General features: G+C 35.7%; 1 protein-coding gene across 2 annotated transcripts in view; it reads left to right on the forward strand.

The window, feature by feature from the left end:
* NDFIP2 (Nedd4 family interacting protein 2) overlaps window positions 1-12,919 on the forward strand; it is a 51,610-nt gene extending 38,691 nt beyond the window's left edge. For both annotated transcript variants that reach the window (XM_042867236.1, XM_042867237.1), the window contains exons 5-8: window positions 2,187-2,311; window positions 5,269-5,335; window positions 9,218-9,323; window positions 11,162-12,919. In XM_042867236.1, coding sequence (XP_042723170.1) covers window positions 2,187-2,311; window positions 5,269-5,335; window positions 9,218-9,321 — 296 coding nt within the window. In that variant the 3' untranslated portion in view covers window positions 9,322-9,323; window positions 11,162-12,919. The remainder of the gene's footprint in view (window positions 1-2,186; window positions 2,312-5,268; window positions 5,336-9,217; window positions 9,324-11,161) is intronic.
* The last annotated feature ends 6,550 nt before the right edge of the window (window positions 12,920-19,469 follow it).

The raw sequence follows: 19,469 nt of genomic DNA on the forward strand, positions 1-19,469 counted from the left end.
TACTTGGGTAAATTATTCTTTTTACAATATATACAAAATGTCGGTGCTATAAATCCTTGCCTTTATATATAACCATTAAAAGTGGTAAGTACTATGCTTAGTCCATTATATACTTGTCTGTCGTCTTTCTCCTTAATGGCTTGCCTGTCAAAGCCACAAGTCAGTTACAGTCAGTAGCATGAAGGGGAAGAGCAGTAACTAGTTATCACAGAATGGCCAGGGTTGGAAGGGACCTCAAGGATCCCCAGCCCTCCTGCCACATGCAGGGCCAACTACCTCCCCATTTAATACCAGACCAGGCTGCCCAGGGCCCCATCCAACCTGGCATCCACAACCTCTCTGGGCAGCCTGTTCCAGCACCTCACCACTCCCTCTGTAAAGAACTTCCCCCTGACATCCAACCTAAATCTTCCCTCCCTCAACTTAAAATCTTTCCCTTGTCCTGCTGTTATCTATCCTTTCAGAGAGTTGATTCCCCTCCTGTTTGTGCTGAAAGGCTGCAATGAGGTCACCCTGCAGCCTTCTTTTCTCCAGGCTGAACAAGCCCAGCCTGTAGTTGTGTATGGGGCAGGAACAGACACGCTGAAGAACTAACTTCTGCAAATGTTACTGTTGAAAGTATGGTGAATTTGAAAAGCATGCTTAAAAATGGGAATTCCTGCTTCTAGAGCAATTTGTCCAAGCTTTCTCAAATGTAAATGCTATTTGTTTTGGAAAGCTATGTAAATGTCAGGATTGCTAACATGTTGTTCTGCAACTGATATGTAATAAAATACTATTTGTTTATTTCTTTTCTGCATATACTGGGTTGGATCAGTGTGTATTTAAAGTTTTGAGGGTTTTTTATTAGTAATTAACATAAAAGTAAACTTTCTCATCATCATCAGAGGCAAGATGTTTTCTCACTTGTACAAAATGACTGTGATGATGATGCGAAGTCTTTCAAAATTTCTCTTGAAACTTCAGTTCTTTAAGTGAATGGAAATTCAGTGTTACAAACTATTCCATTTCTGCTTTTGAGGAAAAATCATCACGACTCAATGTGGTTATTGGAGGAGTTATAGCGAGGTTTTAAATTGCAAAGAAATAAATAAGAAATCTCTTGAAAGGGTTACCTAGAAACAGTTTTTCTGTTCCTAAAGTTTTACTGTGTGTTCAGATTTTTACTGCCAAGACAGACGTTTCCTGTATGATGTAATGCTCTGCCCCCAAGTATTGGGTCTTAGACCATTCAGAATTTGTGTGCAGGAGTTCTCTCCTCTGTCCTACATCCATTCCTCCCTGCCTCTTTGATGTCTTCTGGGTTTACTGTGGGCTTAATTTCCTTCATGTACATTGTCTGGTCCTTTCTGGGAGTTGTCATCTTCCTTTAGTGCTCTCAGCTGTTCTGATTTATGGCCTTTTCTTTAGTTCCCTCATTCCCAAGGCTGGTATACTGCCTAATTGGGATTACCCCACTTTGACCCAGTGCACTCAGACTGAAGTCTGTACGTATGACATTGTTGTGTGTCAATTGGATGAGCAGTAAGACATGAAACATGTAATTGTGTTTCTACTGAGAGCTGTATCAAATTAACAGAAGTAGCAATAGTACTCATGCTCAATGTTGTTTTTATTGCTTCATTTTTTTAAGTTTCTATGTAGAGGATGCTTGGATATAGATCTAGAAGAGAAGACAGTAACCAACAAAACCAACTTTTCAACTTCATACACTGTGTTTGCAGAGCAAGATCAGATGATTTTACTGTGTTCTATTCAAACTGAATAAAGCTGAATATGCAACCTTGGTGTGCACATGTGTGCGTGTAACTAGATCACAAAATTGTAACAAGTTTATTTTCTGTTTGAATCCAAATATTGTATGCTCAAGTCCTTTATTTGCATTCACCCTTCTTGTCTACTGTTGTTTGCTCAGATTTCTGTAGCAAAGTATTACTTTCTTTCATGTTGGAATGTTCTCTTGTTTAAAGTATTAGGTCAGATCCTGTTTACCATTTACTTTATTATTAAGTGACTATATACCACTGAGAATGTCTGGGTTCAAAGTAATCTGACAGCTTGAATTACCAAAAGGGAACTGCAGACTCTGTAAGCATGTCCTTTTTAGTTATTAAGTGAAATTAATGTGAAGTCTGTTTACTTAGCTATACAGATTAACATAAGCTACTGTTTCTTTTATTTTATAGTGGCATTTATTTTCAACTGGATTGGATTTTGTTTATCCTTCTGTATAACCAATACCATAGCTGGAAGGTATGGTGCAATCTGTGGATTTGGTCTGTCTCTGATCAAATGGATTCTCATTGTACGGGTATGTTTTTTGATTCTACTTGTAGAACCAACCCATAATAATTTATCCAAGCATACAGTACTGGCATTATAAACAAGTATTTCCAGCACTTAGTGCCTAGAACTTTTTCTAACTTGCACTTTAGTAGGGAATTTACTTGCTATATGTTCATATGTACTTAGTAACGATGAAACTTAATCTATTTTTATCTGATTTACCATTTACGTGGCGTTTCCTTTAAAATAAATGTAGATTGACTCATTCTTTGAACAAATATTTAAAGGCATGCATAAGTGGAGCAAATATAAAAATGTCATTTTTATTATTCAGAAAGCTTCCTAAAAAAAAAATTTATAAGTGGTGTGTCAGCCTACCAAAGGAAAACAAAACAAAAAAACACTGCTTTCTTATTTCTCACAGGGAAAAGAAAACCAGGTACATACATACAGTGTTGAGTCAAAATCAAGTTTGAAGTTAGTCATGTTTTTACCAGCTTAAATACTTTCAGAAAGTTATGCTAACTAAACGGAGGCAATTTCTCTGAGAAAATACTAGATGAAACTTAATAATTCTGAACTTGAATTACATGTGTCTCTGGTACACCATTAAAATCTCATCCTGCCTATTGAAGGAGAAGATCTTGGATTAATAGTAGTCTTTTATGTGCTGCCAACACTGATTATTATTTTTTTTCTTCTGTACATGCAACTAATATAACTTCATTTACTCTTTGCACAATAGTGCAAGGCTTGTAGTGAGGAGAGATTACATGGGGCCTTGGGTGGCACATGTCCTTCATCCTTCTTACATCTGAAAGGTATTTTCTTTTCTTCCCCAAGACAGAGGAATGCTACCAGACTAGATGGGATTCTGGTATATTTAAGTGGATTCAGGTTTGGAATGGAATTTGTCTTAATGGACAAGATGTGAATTTTTTAACTATGTATCTACTGTAGCTCCTTTAAACTTTAGTTCAGGTATACAAAACAGAAGGCAGAACTTGATTGTTGCAGGTTTTATTGTTCTTGTCTACTTGAAAATACGCTCATAACACTAAAATGAACATATGCTAAACTTCTTTAAATAATTACTAAGTTGTAGCCTGTATTTCAAATCTTTTGTATAATCTGTTACTAATTTGGAAACACTAGATCTGATCAATTCCAAGACCTCAAGGCTTCTTTTTCACAGCGGAGGTTATCTTCCTGTACTGTATCCCTTTCTAGAGAAAATAACAGAAGCAAATAGGATATATGCTGACAATTTTGTTTTAATGGTGATGCACATGTGTACATATGCACAAAAAATTTACATTATTTCAATCTCCTCAAATGGTTTGTGTTGCACTTCTTCATTCAGTAGTAAGAAAAAAAAATGCCTAACTAGTCCTATTTTACACGTATAACTTAAAAAATATATATATAGAAAACAAATAGAATTGGTTTTATTGTTCAGTAAGTTCTGCAACAATGATTTCTTTTGCTTGAAAAATTGCATGAGTAGTGCATATAGGCCAGTACTTGATTGATCAGTGATTTTAAGATATTTTGTAAGTTTTGTTTCTTTTTTTAAAGGATATGTGCTTAGAGAAACAGGTAAATCTGGGTTAATAATGCTGTAGTCCTTCTGGAAATTGAGTATTCATTTGATATTTTAATGAACTTAAGAAAAGCATCATGCTTACTGCTGAATAATAGAAACTGTAGTATTTATATTATGTACTTATTATATATTATGTACTTATGTATGTAAATTATGTACTTGTTCTTTTAATTCAGCTCAGCAATTCTATTTCTAGATTATTTTTTTTCTTGGATTATCATTAGAAATGAATACATTACAGTATTAAGCCTTTAAAGATTTCAGAGGAGGTGGCTATATTTTGAAGAAAACATTTCAATTTCACTGCAGTCACTTGTGGGGAACAAAACCCAACAGCTATATCTACAGTTCTTTCAGCATCTTTTTTTTTATAGAGTAAATGATGCCTGAGTTGCATGATTTCTTGGTTGATAACTACTGAAGTGCCCTAGAAATGAAAATGTGGTCTACTGGGACAGGATACAATAAATGTACTGAATGAAGGAATGGAGGTGTATGAGAAATATGCAAAGCTACTAAAAAGGTTTTTTAGTTCCTTCAAGCAACTTTTCACACATCTCCTTGTTCTGTTTCTTACGTATGCTTTGGAGACATTTGATTAGACTTTTTTTTTTTATCAGTGAAGCATGCAGTCTGGAGTCTGCTAAAGGCAAAGATACCTGTCTCCAACATCATCACACCCTGCCCTCCAGCTGCCTCCCACATCAGAGAGGACAAAACTGTCTACCATGGTCACTAACAGGAACAGTTGAAATGCCTCTTCAAGGTTCATTTAGTTGCGTTCAGCTCACTGCTGGGAACTGAATGCTAGTTTGAAAATGAAAAGACTTTAATGAGTTGGAGGTCTTTATGGGGCTGGTATTCTTGGCAGCGATTAACAGTAGGGGGTATACAGAAGGTCAAAAGCTCTTCTTTTGAGGGGTCAGCAGAACATCCCCATCTGATAAGATTAAACTAATGTGGCTTTTGGTGTTAATATCTGAAGCAGCAGGCTGCAGTAATGTGTTTGGGATGGCAGGAAAAAAAATTGGCAGTGGTGATTCATCCTGATAGAAAATGTCAGATGATTTTAGCAAGTATTACTTGCCATATATATATATATATATATATATATATATATATATATATGCATGCTACACACACACACACACACACATATAATATCTCTTTAAAGATTGGAAGTAACTTTACCAGTATCGTGTTGACTTTGACAGCTTCTCTTGCATATTAAACTACTGCACAAATAGTGGTTTTGCATTTTAGGAGAATACATTATTTTAACTCGAATTTACTTTTTTCTCTGTTCCCAGTATTTGCCTGAAGCATTAAATGTGTCTTAGTCATTTGTCTTACTAAGCCTTGTGTATAAATTGCAGTTTTCAGATTACTTTACTGGATATTTCAATGGACAGTACTGGCTTTGGTGGATATTTCTGGTACTTGGTAAGTGGCAAAGGCAAATATTTCTGTTTTGTTGAAATACATCACGTCCTTGTGAGTAGCATTTTAAAATGTGCTCATCTATATACTTCTATTTTTCTGTTGATAGTTTCATATGCTGTTCATATTTCTGTAGTGTTCCCTAGGTTGCTGCCATGTTATGTTACTGGGTGAACTGCAGACTATTCAATTAACATTCATGTGAAAATTCTGTTCTACAAGTGTAATTGCGTATGTACCTGAGACTTGTAACTCGTGCTTTTTAATTTGCTCATGCTGATGTAAGGGTGCAGAATTGCATAATGTTTCTAGGTTTTATGCAGAGAATGTAGTGAAAGTGAGTGATACCAAGTACTTATATATGATTTGTATGTCAAGCCTTAGCGTTTTAAGAAATATGACTGACCTTAGGAAGGTGGAGTCAGGTAACTTGCACATAGGTTATAAAATGTCCTTTTCTAGTCTTTTGAAATGCATACTGCCTCAGTAGTTACTCAGTCGAACAAGAGAATGGCTTCATGCTTTCTGATCACAGTGCTTCCGTGACATCAGCTTTTTCTGAAGTCTGTCTGCTTGTTCTCAAAGTTTTAGACAGAAGACCAAGCTTGATGAGTATACTTTTAGTGATGATATACCAAACCTCAAGCATTTTACCCCTTTTCCTACTGTGGATTTTGTGATTTGAATGTGAAATTTGGAGTGATTTGCTTTTACAGGATGAGTGCTACTATCCATTTTATTTTCTAGCTCTGGAAGCATGGTAAACTGCTGGTTCAGTAGGTGGCACTCTTCCCTTTGAGTCTAACAGCACATCTTAGTAAAATGTTAAGTAATTTTTTTTTGAGAGTGAGAGACCTGATTGCTTTTGATTTATTTATCACGCAGAAGAAAAGCCTAAAACATTAAGTTATTTTTTCTGTATTTTATATATCTTCCTCTTAATAAAGTTTGAGGATGTTCACTAGGCTTCTTAATAGCTTCCTCTACTGTTGTGCTCTATATACCTCTTTGTTACTAGAGACATACAGAAACTGCAGATGAAACATTCCACAACACCAGTGCCTTGAACACTTCCATATTTTGTTTTAGATGATTGTGTTTAAGTAGCAAGTGGAACAATTATTTCCATGTTCAAATATCTCCAGATAAACTTCTAAAGCAAACCTTTGTGGTGCTTTTTTTTTTTCTTTCTGTTCTTTTATATTACTTGTCCTATTCAGAAGTCAGCCCACTTTGATTTTCGAAAGCCTTATTTTCAGCCTGAGCTTTACTCACCTTTTATTCCAAGGCACTGTGATCCATGCAGTTTACATCCAGCATTAGCATTCCTTTGTCTTATAAATGTTTTACATGACATAAGCCAACAGTGTTTTTAAACTGATAAGATGGCTTAAACTGAAATTACTAGAATACTATACATGGATTTACTCCTATATACCTTCTTAATAGCAAATGAAGGAGTATTATCAAATTATGGAGATTCTGCCAGCTAGGTCTGTCTGTCATGGTTTCAGGTAACTTTCCAATCAGAATGTGCTAAGTAGTATATCCTGTTTCTCTTTAAAAGTGAGTAAATAGAATCTGACTCTTCCATTCTGTTTTTTTTTTTTCTTTTTTCTTTCTTTCTTTCTTTTTTTTTTTTTTTGAAGCCCACATTTTGCTGCCTTTCTCTTCTAGTGTTCACCCATCTGTTCATACTCCCCTCACTTCTTCTGAAGTCTGGAAAAATCTTGGAAAAGTGAAATGGTCTATTTCCAAAGACTTCTCATGCGTTGCTAACAAACTGGGGAGAGAGAGACAATTTTCATATTTAAATTTAAATGTTAGCCAAGGTGTCTTTCTAAGGAACACAATGGAAGCTGTATTATCTTGCTTTTTCTTTCTTCTCTAAAAATAGAAATATAAAATATCAGTTGAACATGGACTGTTTTTCCAGCTTGTAATGCAGGAGACATGTTTTCAGACACCTTAAAATCTTTCTTAACCACCTTTTGCTGTTTTAGCTGATTTGAGCTGAGTATGGGACTATCTCTGGTAACGTCTGTGTAGCAGCTTTTCTAATAGACTGATTTTTGATCTAGATCTTGCTGCTCTTACTACTCTGGATTTTCCATCCAGAATTCACCTTAATCATAGAAGTAACCTTAGGTCAAGGTTCCAGTAGTCAGTATATTATTCTCTAGGGTTGTTTTCTTTTCTTTCCTTAGTTTGTTAATGGTCTGTGTATGTCTTAAGGAAGTTGAAGATGCAAAAGAGAAGTAAAATAAAAATTGGAAAACAAACTTTTACAATAGAAATGAGCATATAAAACAATATTTCAACTGGGAGAGCAAAAAGAAAAAGTGCATCAAATATCAAAACATCTGTGTAACTGTAGATCATTATTAAGATATAAGAGAACAGAATGAAATCCTTTGCTGAATTTGTTAATCTTTGTTTGAATTTTTATTTGAATCTTTGGAATGTGTTTATGCAAATATATAAACACAGGTATATATTTTCAAGGTTTCTACATGTTCTTGAAAAACAAAAATGAACCCAATCCCTGTATACTGAGAGCTACCCTTAGAATTCAGTTGTCTACCTAAAGTATATATATATATACGGTAAACTTAATTTTCTGACTGTGGTCATCTTGCCTTTTAAATGCTAAGATGTATATTTAATCTAAACTTAGGATCCTACTCAGTATTGATCTTGCTGAGTGTGTATTTTGCTGCTCTGGCAAGTACCAGATACAGCATAGGAATACAAAGATTAAATGTGCCGACATATCAGTCTTAGATGATGTAAAAAAAGAATAAAGTGTTAGGGGTTTGCAGCGTTAGGGGTTTGTGTTGTCTTCATAGACTTTGAAAATATTTACTAATACTTGCTGTATTTTGTTGATGCTTGTCAAAATGATAAATGAGCTCTCAAATGGGTAGCATGGCATTTCTGCTCTTCCTTGATTATTTACAATTTGGTTTTCTGTGTCTGAACCGCAGGCAAGTGGGGTTTTTTCTTGCCTATGAATGGGGAAAAAAGAACACAGACCTGCTTAGATAGTACATCCTGTTGTGCAATGAATTGCTCTAAATTTCTGCTTCTCTCTGCTGTCTGTATAAGTCAGATTTCAAACTCCAAGTCTTTGGGGGTGAATTAATCTGTTGAGTCAAGGAGAATCCAACAGAGCTAAAAAATCAGTTGAAGTTAATTTATCAGAGGAAAATGGACTTAAGAGTTCTACATCTTTGTAGATTTTCACTGTACAACAGTGCTTTTCTTGGTGTCTGAATTTTAAAAAAATTAAATACTTTTTGTCAACTCCACAATTCAAATTAAATTGTTACACACGATGAGTAGCTTACTTTGAATTGACTGCTTTTCATATTTTCATTCATCTTTGGCTAGTGCATTTTCCTAGGTTTCTAGAAGGTTTAATCTTGAGCCATAATGTCCTTTTTATTATTTATTATTTATTAATATTTATTATATATATATTTTATATATATATTTATTTATATTTATTTTTGTCTTCTAAGAACAATTTGTACTGTGTTCTCTTTATTTTGACTCCTTAAATACATCCAAAGTAAATTTTGTACTTGTAAGCTCTTTAGAGAGTTTTATCTGAATATCATGTGGAATATGTATTCTCTTTTTAGTGCTTTTCATGTAGTCTCTTAGCAGATGATAAATTAACTCAGAATAAGTGTAAAAAAAAACATTCCATAATGATATATTCTTATGTAATACAAAGTAAAAGTAGAGGCCTTGCTTGTTAAATTTGTAAATGATGCATAAAGGCCTCTGTTTTTTGTATACCATGAATTTTTAAGAATAATCTTAAGTGGGATATTTCAGGTTGATATACTTCATTTTGTTCATTTTCTACACCTTCAGGACTCCTCCTGTTCTTTCGAGGCTTTGTCAATTATCTTAAAGTCAGAAACATGTCTGAAAGCATGGCAGCTGCTCACAGAACAAGATTCTTTTTCTTGTATTAAAGGTAAGCAGTTTATAGGTTGAGATGAGATGGATGAAATATTTGAATTTAAAAACAAACAACCTTCAGTCACACAGCAAGAACATCTTGCTGTTGCATGATTTTTGAACATCTGTCATGAATGTTGCCTCTATTCTACATGTACTTGGGAATATTTTAAGTCTCTTGAAATTATTAAATTTGAAAATAAACAATGTATACTCATTGCTACCCCCAGTCCTCCCTGGAACCAATATTCAGCAACAAAAACAAAAACAAAATAGAACTAGTAGTTTATTATGTGCTAGATGTAGTATTTGCTGCCCATTGAGATACTGTCCTTTGTGTAGGAAAACTGGCTTTAGTTGTCAACCTTGTGTTAGCAAGCTAGGAAGCACTAAGCTGCCTGCATAATAAATCTGATTGACATGAGTGACATGCATGTTCAGAAAATAGAAATATGTAAGTGTTGCTCCTCTTTACATGACTGGCCTAAGACAGTGACATACAAGGATGATGATTGTGTATGCAACAATATGTTCTATGTATCCTTCAGGTAGCTGACACACAGTCTGCCACATATCCACTCTTAATGCTTTTTATCCATTAGGTGGACCTATTGGACTTCATTATGTAAATTAAACACAAATGGAGATTTTTGCTTTAACTTTTTACCTGACCTGCATGATGAGATAAATCTAAATCCAGAAATAAGTACTGTGGCATCTCCTTTACTCTGCAGTTTACTTGAGTCAAAGCACAGTGTTTAAGCATTTTAACCGTGTAGCAGCTTTTGATGTGATAAAGCAGACTAACTTTTTTTTGAAATTGGCAGCAGTATTACTATGGAGTAAACAACAACACATGTTTTTGAAATCTGAAGGGGGGGAAAAAATGGAATTACCTGAAAAAGATTATTCCTTTTATGCAAAACAGTGATACATAGTTAATAACACTAATAAATAATTGTGCCATGTGATATACAGTTCTTGATCATGAAATGAACCTCTTAACATCTGTGATGTGTAAGCTTTGCTCTGACATTTTGTGAAACTGTAGTAAGTTAAAATTTACTAAAATGTTATATATCATTATTTATTGATCTGAAGTGGCATCTGCATGGCAGAATTACCTTTTTACAAGAGTAGCATTTTTCTCACTTTCTTAAGTTTTTAGAATATTAAAATTCATACAAAGGAGACTGTGAAAACCAGTACCTATTGGCTTTCATTGTAATGAGGTATAAAAATATTGTTTTAAAAATTATCACTAGGACTACACGGTATTTGAAAATACCTTGAAGAGAATAAGAATGTAGGATAATGTGGTCTGTGATTCTTTGTTATCCCTGCCTAAAATTCTGCATTTGGACAAAAGACTGATACCTTACTCAGTATTGAGTGATGTTAATGAGTTGTCCTGTTTGACTTTGGTGGCTTCCTTTAGCTATAAGCATTTTCAACCACTGGGATGTATGAGTTGATAAGGGGTTTGAAATTTCCTTAGAGAACTAAACACCTAGATGCTATTTGTTTAAGTGTTGTAAGTATTGAAACAAGAAGTTCAAATTAATTGCTATCACACTTCAAACAGCCTTATTCTTCTGTAGACAGGTAACTTCATGTATAATGGCTATTAGTTTTAATTAAGAAATAATGTAGCCTTTGATAAAATATAGCTTTGTAACCTTTAGTAAAAAACATTGCTTTTACAGAATAATAAGTTGTCAATAATTTGTACCATCCAGACATGGGTGGAGGGAAGGCTGTTCTTTGCTGCTGCTGCATTTCATGTCATTTAGCAGTGTTGCTTCTGTGTAATCTCTCCAGTGAACTGAAATGCAATTCTTTCTTTATCTCCAGACTGCATCAAACAGACATTCCTTTCTTGTACCAGTGTGAAATTTCCAGATGATCCCTAATCCTGCAAGTTAATAGGATAGAAGACTACTAAAAAAAGAAGACAAATAAGTGAAGATACTGCTTCTAAATAGAATGACAGGATGGCTTATGCTCAAGTGCCAGTTGTAGTCATTCTAATAAATATTTATAATTGCTGCCTTTTGTTTCAGCACATCTGCATACATGCTTACTAAAAAAACAGTAGTGCTGAAGTAAGAACAAACCATCTATTAGTATTGATTAGGTACAGTCAGACTTGGTTAATCTGTGCTTGTTTTACCTGACACGTGTAAGTGGTAACTTGTTTCACAAAATGTGTGTACCACTGACTTGTTGATCTGAAGTTTGAGTAAAATGAAATGCATTAAATGATTTAGATTAACCAGTTCAGACAATTTTTTCTATAATTTAGATTCATCTAATGATTATGTAGAACAATTTTACTATTTACTAAAACTGAAAATTTCCTTGGTGTCACGAACTTGCGTTCATCAATATTTTATTGAATTCACACCAGAATACTGGTTTACTTAGGGATGATACCCCACATTGAGTCCCCTGTAAATAATTCTGCTTAGATTACTATTTAAATTGCTTCTTAGGAACTGTGTCAAAATATATTTTGTAACAGTATATTCTCCAAATTGTTTAATCTGCATAAGAGCTATATGCATTTTTTTGTTAATTTGACTATTTGGGTATAATTACTATCAGATGTAATTTTTGAGGTAAAGGCATTGAATTGGTTATCATCACAGCTTTCCTCACATGGATTTTAGCAGGAAAGGGCTTGAGTCGGAAAGCCCTCATTCTTATGTATGTAAGAATGATCCCATTACTTGATGGAGCTCATGTTAGCAGGGATGGACAGCCTTGCACCTGTAGTCCTGGATTATGCAGTTGGATCCTTGTGTATGCACCTTTGTTCCTGAAACAGTGTATTGCAAATGTATTCCCTGATTTATAACACTGACTCTGTTTAAAAATTCTCGAGTTTGATATAAACTCAACATCTATTTAGGATATTCTCAAGAAAAAGAGGAAAAAAATTCTCTGCCATTTCATAAGAATAAACTAAATGCAAGATAACTTTGGAAATAATCTATGAAGGAAAAGAAATCTTACTTTTAAAGCTCTGAAATTGGAAAAAGTGTGTTGCACTTCTCTCAGTGTTCATTTAAGTTATACCATTACTTTGCTATTAAATATCATCTCTTTGGGGGTTACTCTAAGTGTTAATGCACATTTGATTCCCTTTAATGTTTATCATTTATACTTCTACCTAAGAAGGAGAATGCATCTCTCAGTCCTTTGTACAACTGGAATCTCAGTTGCAAAATACATTGGTTGTTGGTTGCACCTTTGGGGAAAAAAATTACAAATACTTTCCTCCAGTTTTTATATTAGGATTCTGCCTTTTTATTACTAACATTAAAAATGAGATTTATGTTTTGAGTTAGTGCTGTATTCAATTTTGTATCTGTAATGAATGTTTAAAATATGCATATGTAAACTGGTTACATTATTAGTTTTCTTAATCTTTCAGAGATACTGAAAGTGATTAAAACCTTAGGGGCACCTTCACTTCCCCGCCTTTTATGGAAAGTAAAATTAAGTAGAAGTTCCTTCTAAACTTAGCTGTTGGTTTCTCTGTTCTTTTGCATCCATTGTCCTTATGAAATAAGAAACAGATAATAAAACAGTGCTTTGTTTTGCTAATTAAGACTTAGGCTTGTTTTTTTAATTTTATTTTTATTTTATATATTGAAAACCGCACACTCCAGTATTTGTGGAATTACAAGGAAGTTAGTTGACAAAAGAGATCAGTCTATCGTCTCTTACTTTTCTCATGTTTTATGGCAACATACTGTAGCAGCATTTCTTTGTAATGAGTTAATGTAACTGTGCAAAGCATGCAGTATTGATTTCTTTTTTTCTGTGTTTGCCGCTGTTAACTAGTACAGTTTTCCATCTGTGTCAATTTCCTTCAATTAAATAGCAGTCATCTGACAGATTTATTTTGGTTTGCTCCAATGCATTCTACAGAAGGTTTCCTACAGATTCTTGTTGGCTTTTCATGTGTTTTGTTGTTTGTTTGTTTGTTTGTTTTTTACTGCATTAGCTCAGAAAAGTTCCCTTTCAGACAAATGTTACATAGGGTTATCTAATATTCTGTAGTTGATGCAGCAGTTTGGTAGCCTGAAATCTCATCAGCATGAGGAAGGGAATTGGAACACAATTTTCAAAGACTCTGCAATCTATTCCAGATGTTTCAAATACTGCATATTTTCCTTGCTATTTCCTGTGAGCTTGGTTAGGAACAGCTGGCTCTGTGGTTTAGAGACACCTGGCTAGCTTTGCTTTGTGTCTAAGTTGGTTATGGAAAAAAATATCACGAACTCAACAGTGAAGTTGACTGTAAACAGATTTTGTATGAATGTAAATAAGGCTTTGAAAGTTTGGGGCAAAAACGGAGTGGAGAAGAGAAAATTTCATTTTATTCAACTGTCTGAATGTAATGTGTTTAGTTTTTATCATCTACTTTTATTGATGTGAACACCACAGGGAGATGGATATCATGAATGTTATTCAAGTAGCTTGCAGCTCAGGCTTGGGAAATGATCCATCACTAACGCTTCCAAAGCAGATGACTCTGAAATTATAGTTTTGGGGAGGGAGGGTGAAGGTTACCTTTAAGCTTTCACTTTGCTGTCTCAGCTCCAGTGTATCCTGGAAGGAATATATTGCGCCCTACTCCTTCTGAGTCTGCTTCTCTTTGAATGACAGCAACAGGTGAGGAAAAGAGATTTTATTAACATATTGTAGCATCACAAAGCTTTTAATTTATTTTCTTTAATCTCATTTTTGAGAATGTTCTTCACTAAATACTCTGCATCAATCCTTCTGTGTTTGTTTTCTTTGTTCACTTGAACAAAATATTCAACTTGTGAAGTTACCACTGCTTTCTGGACTTCTGAAAAGTGACTAACATCTGATATGAAGATAGATATCTCTCAGTAAGGAAAATGTTTCTAATCATCCTAAAACTGGATTAGCATGTACACACTGCTATCCAGTTTGATGTATGTTGCTTTTTTTTCCCATTATCCCAAGACCCTTAGCATGATTTTCCTCTGTTCCAAGGATACTTTTATTGTCCGCATCTTCTCCACTTGGCATGTTGTTGCAGTTATACTTATGTTTTTGCATCTTCACTCTTAAATTTTCTTGTGATGAAAGAAAAACTGTGTGAAGGTACCCTCGGTGTAATGCAGGAAATGTTTCATTGTTTCATCATTATGCACATCTTACACAAATGTCTAACCTTAATTTTCTAGATTGCTGTAGTACCCTGACTTCCAAATGCCCAGCTGTGTGGAACAGATGCCTACTGGTATAATTTAACAGTAAAGCATGCCTCACTTGCACATGTTCATTAAATTAGTATTGCAGTAGCGTTGCCGGTTTCCGTAGATCCTCTACTTCTTTGAGGAACAATATCCATCCACTTCTACTGTATGTAGCTGATGAGCACTGTGATGATCACTCCTGCACTGTGAAGTTTTAAGTGTATTTTCCCATTAGTAGTGGCCAGTTGTTCCAGTAAAGTCTGTTGGTCTTGTGGAAAGTGTTATTATGAAGGCTACTCCGAAAATAATGCCTCCTATTTTGTTATGTTGACCCATGATGTCTGAGGTGGATGGAGATGGTATGGCAGTAGACACTGAACCTTCCCACCAGTATTTCATTGTTTTGTTGCTGTGCAAGAGAAGGCAGCAGAGGGGCAATCTGACAAAATGACATCTGACATGGAAGTGCGTATGAAGCAAACGTGCATCGTTGAATTCCTCCTTGAAGAAAAAATGACACCTACTGATATTCACTGATGTTTGCTGAATGTTTATAGAGACCAAACAGTGGATGTAAGCACAATGAGGTGATAGGTGGTACACTTAAGCAATAGCAACAGCAAAAGAGGTCATCTCTGCTGGTGCAGATTTTTATGAGCACAGCATGCAAACTCTCATTGATTGCGGGTGAAAACGCATAGCTGGTGATAGTGGCTTTGTTGAAAAATAGCATTTTGTAGCTGAGCATTTGCTCTATCAAATAGTGTTATTTTGCACTTTGTGTCTATTGTAGTTTCTATGGAAATAAGAGACATTACTTTTGGAGCAACCTATATAGATTAAAGCTGATGCTACTAGATCTGTAACTGTAGTATGAAGTCTGTTCTTCCTCGCATCTGTAAGTGATCTCAACTAATTAGACAGCTTTCCTTGTAACTTTAATAGAAAGTCTTTGTTCCATGGGGATCACTTTTGCAGAGGAAACTGATAAGACAAACTCTACTATTTTTACCAGAAATGGAAATCAAATCCAACATAAAAGATGTTACTTTATGAAGGCAGTGATTTGTCTTGTAAATAATTACCAGCATTCAGTTGTAGTGTTACTTTGATTTCTGAAATATTGCTAATTTTCTGATGAGGAGTCAGCGAGGCACCATACTTTGTGGGTGGGTTTTTTTTTTTTTGTTTTTTGGTTTTTTTTAGTAGAATAATAGAATTGTAGGATCATAGAGTGGCTTCAGTTGGAAGGGACCTCAAGGACCACCAAGCTCCAACTCCCCCTGCCGCAGGCATGGCCACCAAGCTCAACATTTAATACTAGACCAGGCTGCCCAGGTCTCCATTCAACCTGGCCTTGAACACCTCCAAGCATGGGGCATCCACAACCTCTCTGGGCAGCCTGTTCCAGCCTCACCACTCTCTTGGTAAAACGAAGAAAAAAAAAGTGGGAAAGTCGTAACACTCATTCTGGTTTTGCTGATAGCACTGTAAGATAGATGTGTGTTGAATGCAAGAAATACAGCATAATCTCCTGGTTAAATAAAAAAGTGTACATATTCAAAAGATTTAAATGTTTTTGAATCGTGACTGTAAACTGACGTTTGCATTGGACTCAGTGGATTACATGTGGCTTGGCTCAGGTCTGTGCCTGATCTCATCAGGTGCAAGTGTTGCTCTGCAGCATGCTCTAGATATGCTGTGTTTTCAAATTGAGGTTGCTAATTACCCTCTTCTTGCTCATTAAGCACATTTACTGACAGGGAAGTGTGCAGACTTTCAACTATATGTTTGCAGTACCTAATTTAGCTGGTGTTTCTGACAATGTGATGTGAATATATTTGTTTGCAATCATTGCCCTCTTTCTTTCCCACTTGACCAGGACCTAGGCCACTTTGCGTACGTATGTAATTTGTGAAAATAGTCCTTAAGTTTTCTTATCTTCCTGGAGACAACTGGAATAGCAATCCTGCACTTGGGCAGATGGAAAGTCCCAGCTCACTGTCCATGAAGACACTTGGACAACAGTTGTGTTAGCTATCCCATGTGCAATACTTCTACAGTTGGCAGATTGTCTACCTGCCTTGACAGTAAGAATGTAATCTTCAGCCTTAGTTTTGATTGTATAATCTGCATGGCATATGCAGCTTTCTCATCTCTTGCAGTATTGAGATTTACGTTAACAAAGAAATTAGTGTTGTCAACTTTTATATTTTGGCACAAATCTTGGGATGATGTGCAGCTTTCTTCTGTCACACTGAGTGTGTGGTAGTAAGACAAGGTTCTGTTGAGACAGTAGAAAAAGGTCTCTTTCTTTCCAGCATATTTTTGATGATTTTCTAGGTTGGTGCAATATACCTGAAAGTTTGCTCCTCATCTTGAGTGGAACTTTCTGTAGTTGCCTGATACAAAGAGAGTACTGTGATTCATGACTGACTTCTTAGGAATTACCATTTTACTCAAAATGTTCATTTTGTAAGACGAACTACTGCTTACTAGAAATATTGTCTATCCAGTTACAGCAACAGCTGTAGGAGGAACATTACCTAGAACAGTCGTTGCTCTACTAATAAGATTTAATATAATTCATGATTCCATTATATAAAACCCCCCCAGAAAAAAAAAACACCACATTTTGTAAATCACGAGAGATATCTGTCTTGAAATTTGTCCACTTAGAAATGTCTTTTCACCACCTGTTTTTCATGATCATGCTCTTGAAAGGAATAGTGTGAAGTAACTGGGGAACTCTTGACAAGTGTGTGGTGCAAGATGCATAGTTCTTGCCTCCATCAGTTCTCTTAAAGATACATAATTCAACACGGTCCTTCAGTTTTGTTGTCTTTAGTGCCAAATTAATAATTTTAGAATATGAGAAGATACGTTGTTGCTTTCAAAATTAGTGAACTTAGAAGTAATTCCTTATTAGTCTGCTGTCAGTAAATGTTATTGCAAGGCACTTTTTGTGTGCTTATTTCCCTGTAGCTTTTATAAATCTTTCTCACGATGGTAACTGGACCACATATACGTTATATGTAGAATTTGATCTATATCTGTGGTCTATACCCAGGGTGACATTGCATTTTATAGACATACAGTAGTATGCATTTAATCTGTGATGATGTCAAGAAAAAAGATAGTGTGTGTTTAAAGAATAAAATAAATGTGGTGAGGTTTGCTTTGGGATTTTCAGTTTCCTACTCCTTCATCTCTGCCCTTAGTGCAGAGAAAATGGTGATTTCTGCTTCTCAATTTTCTTGGGCTTTCTCTGTTCTGTTTTTTGAAGCCTAATTGTTGTGGAGTGCTGAGCACAGTCCTGCTCCACATCTTTTTAGAGCTTCTCATTATACATCATTTGTGTTATAAAAGTGATTAAACAGCCAGTGTGTATGATTTATTCCAGATTTTGGGCTTGTGAAATGCATAAAATGCAATCCATAGTATTTGTGCTCCTAATTAGTACAGAATTGTTTTGCCTTCAAATGAAAAATGCCATACAGCTAAGTCTCAATTATCCAGAGGTAGTTTATCTGCATTATGAATCGATGAATGCCATTGACCGACACCTGCAGTGGTTTTGTTTGGCTGCCAGCTCTGCACTCATCAGTTTAGTCACGGCAACAATACTGCTTGTGAGTGCTGATTTAGGTTTGAGTTTAGAAGTGTTATTGCTGCCATTATATGTCACAGACCCCGAGCAGATACATCCTCTGAAGCTGAGCTGGCTGCATTCAGAGCTGTGTTAGATTTCCTGTGCTGTATGTTTGGTACCTGGACTAGTGGGAAGCGCTGCAGAAATTTCACTTTGAAGCCAGCCTGATCCTTATTTGATCAAGCTCAGGCTTAGACCTTTTATGCCACTCTGAGCATCACCATGGTGCTCTTTAGCACATCTTATCTATGTTAACTAGACCTTCTTTTCATAGTACTGTGAAGTGCATATCAAGCTGATATCTGTAACAAGTTCCTTTATGAATGTGTTTTCTGGTGTATTGCTCAGGTGTTTGATGGGCAGGAGCTGAGTTATTGCTCTCAGGATCATGTCTATTCTTTGTGTAATGGAAAATCGAATTCCCTGACTATCCCAGCTCCTTTCTGAGTGCTACAACTCAGCACATTAAAGAGTTAGGTATTCTCTTATTTGCTTTCCTTTGGGACCAAGTTTCCACACTCACTTCAGGGTCAGTCGTTGTTGGAGGGAAGCACAGGAGGTATCCTAGTACAAGTTCTCATTCAAAGCTGGGCTAGTGCTGAATTTGGACCATATTGCTTAGGATTTTGAAAACCCCAGAGAGCAACGATTCCACATGATCTTTGGACAGCTTGTTCTAGTGCTTTGTTATCCTCACTCATGATCATCATTGACCTAGTTTATGTGAAAGAGACAATCAGTGGCTCCTTCCATAGTACCCGAAGCCCTGAGTGATTTCCTGACAGGCAAATCCTTTGAGGCTTGAAGAGCGATGTCTTAGTGCCTATGCAGTCATGCAAACTGCTCAGCTGTCAAGTGTTGAGAGGGAAGAAGAGCATCCGGTCTCTAATGAATTGCTGACATTTCCAACACTGAATAAGGGATGACAGGCCTTCTTCCTCTATTTCCACTATTGGCTTCTTCAAGGATCTTGATCCTCAGAGCACTGGATGCTCTAAATTTTTAAGACTGTCACTTCCTCTTCCTCCATACATGACGTTAGGTAATCTGTGAGTCCTACTGTAGAATAACTCCAAGTTGAGGTATCTAAATTGCTTGGAGTGGGATTTAGAACTTCTAATTTCATTTACCTAAATATTCGATCATCTGGTCTAAGCTAGACCACCAGGGATTACTTTGTAGTCATCTAAAGAGTGTCATCATCTCAAAATGATGCGAAAGATGCATGTCCCAAATGGGGTCAACTGAATCACTATTGAAAAGTACT

This window comes from Lagopus leucura, unplaced genomic scaffold (genome assembly GCF_019238085.1).
Source record: "Lagopus leucura isolate 7727_CA_CO unplaced genomic scaffold, USGS_WTPT01 Super-Scaffold_100001, whole genome shotgun sequence".
Lineage (NCBI taxonomy): Eukaryota > Metazoa > Chordata > Aves > Galliformes > Phasianidae > Lagopus > Lagopus leucura.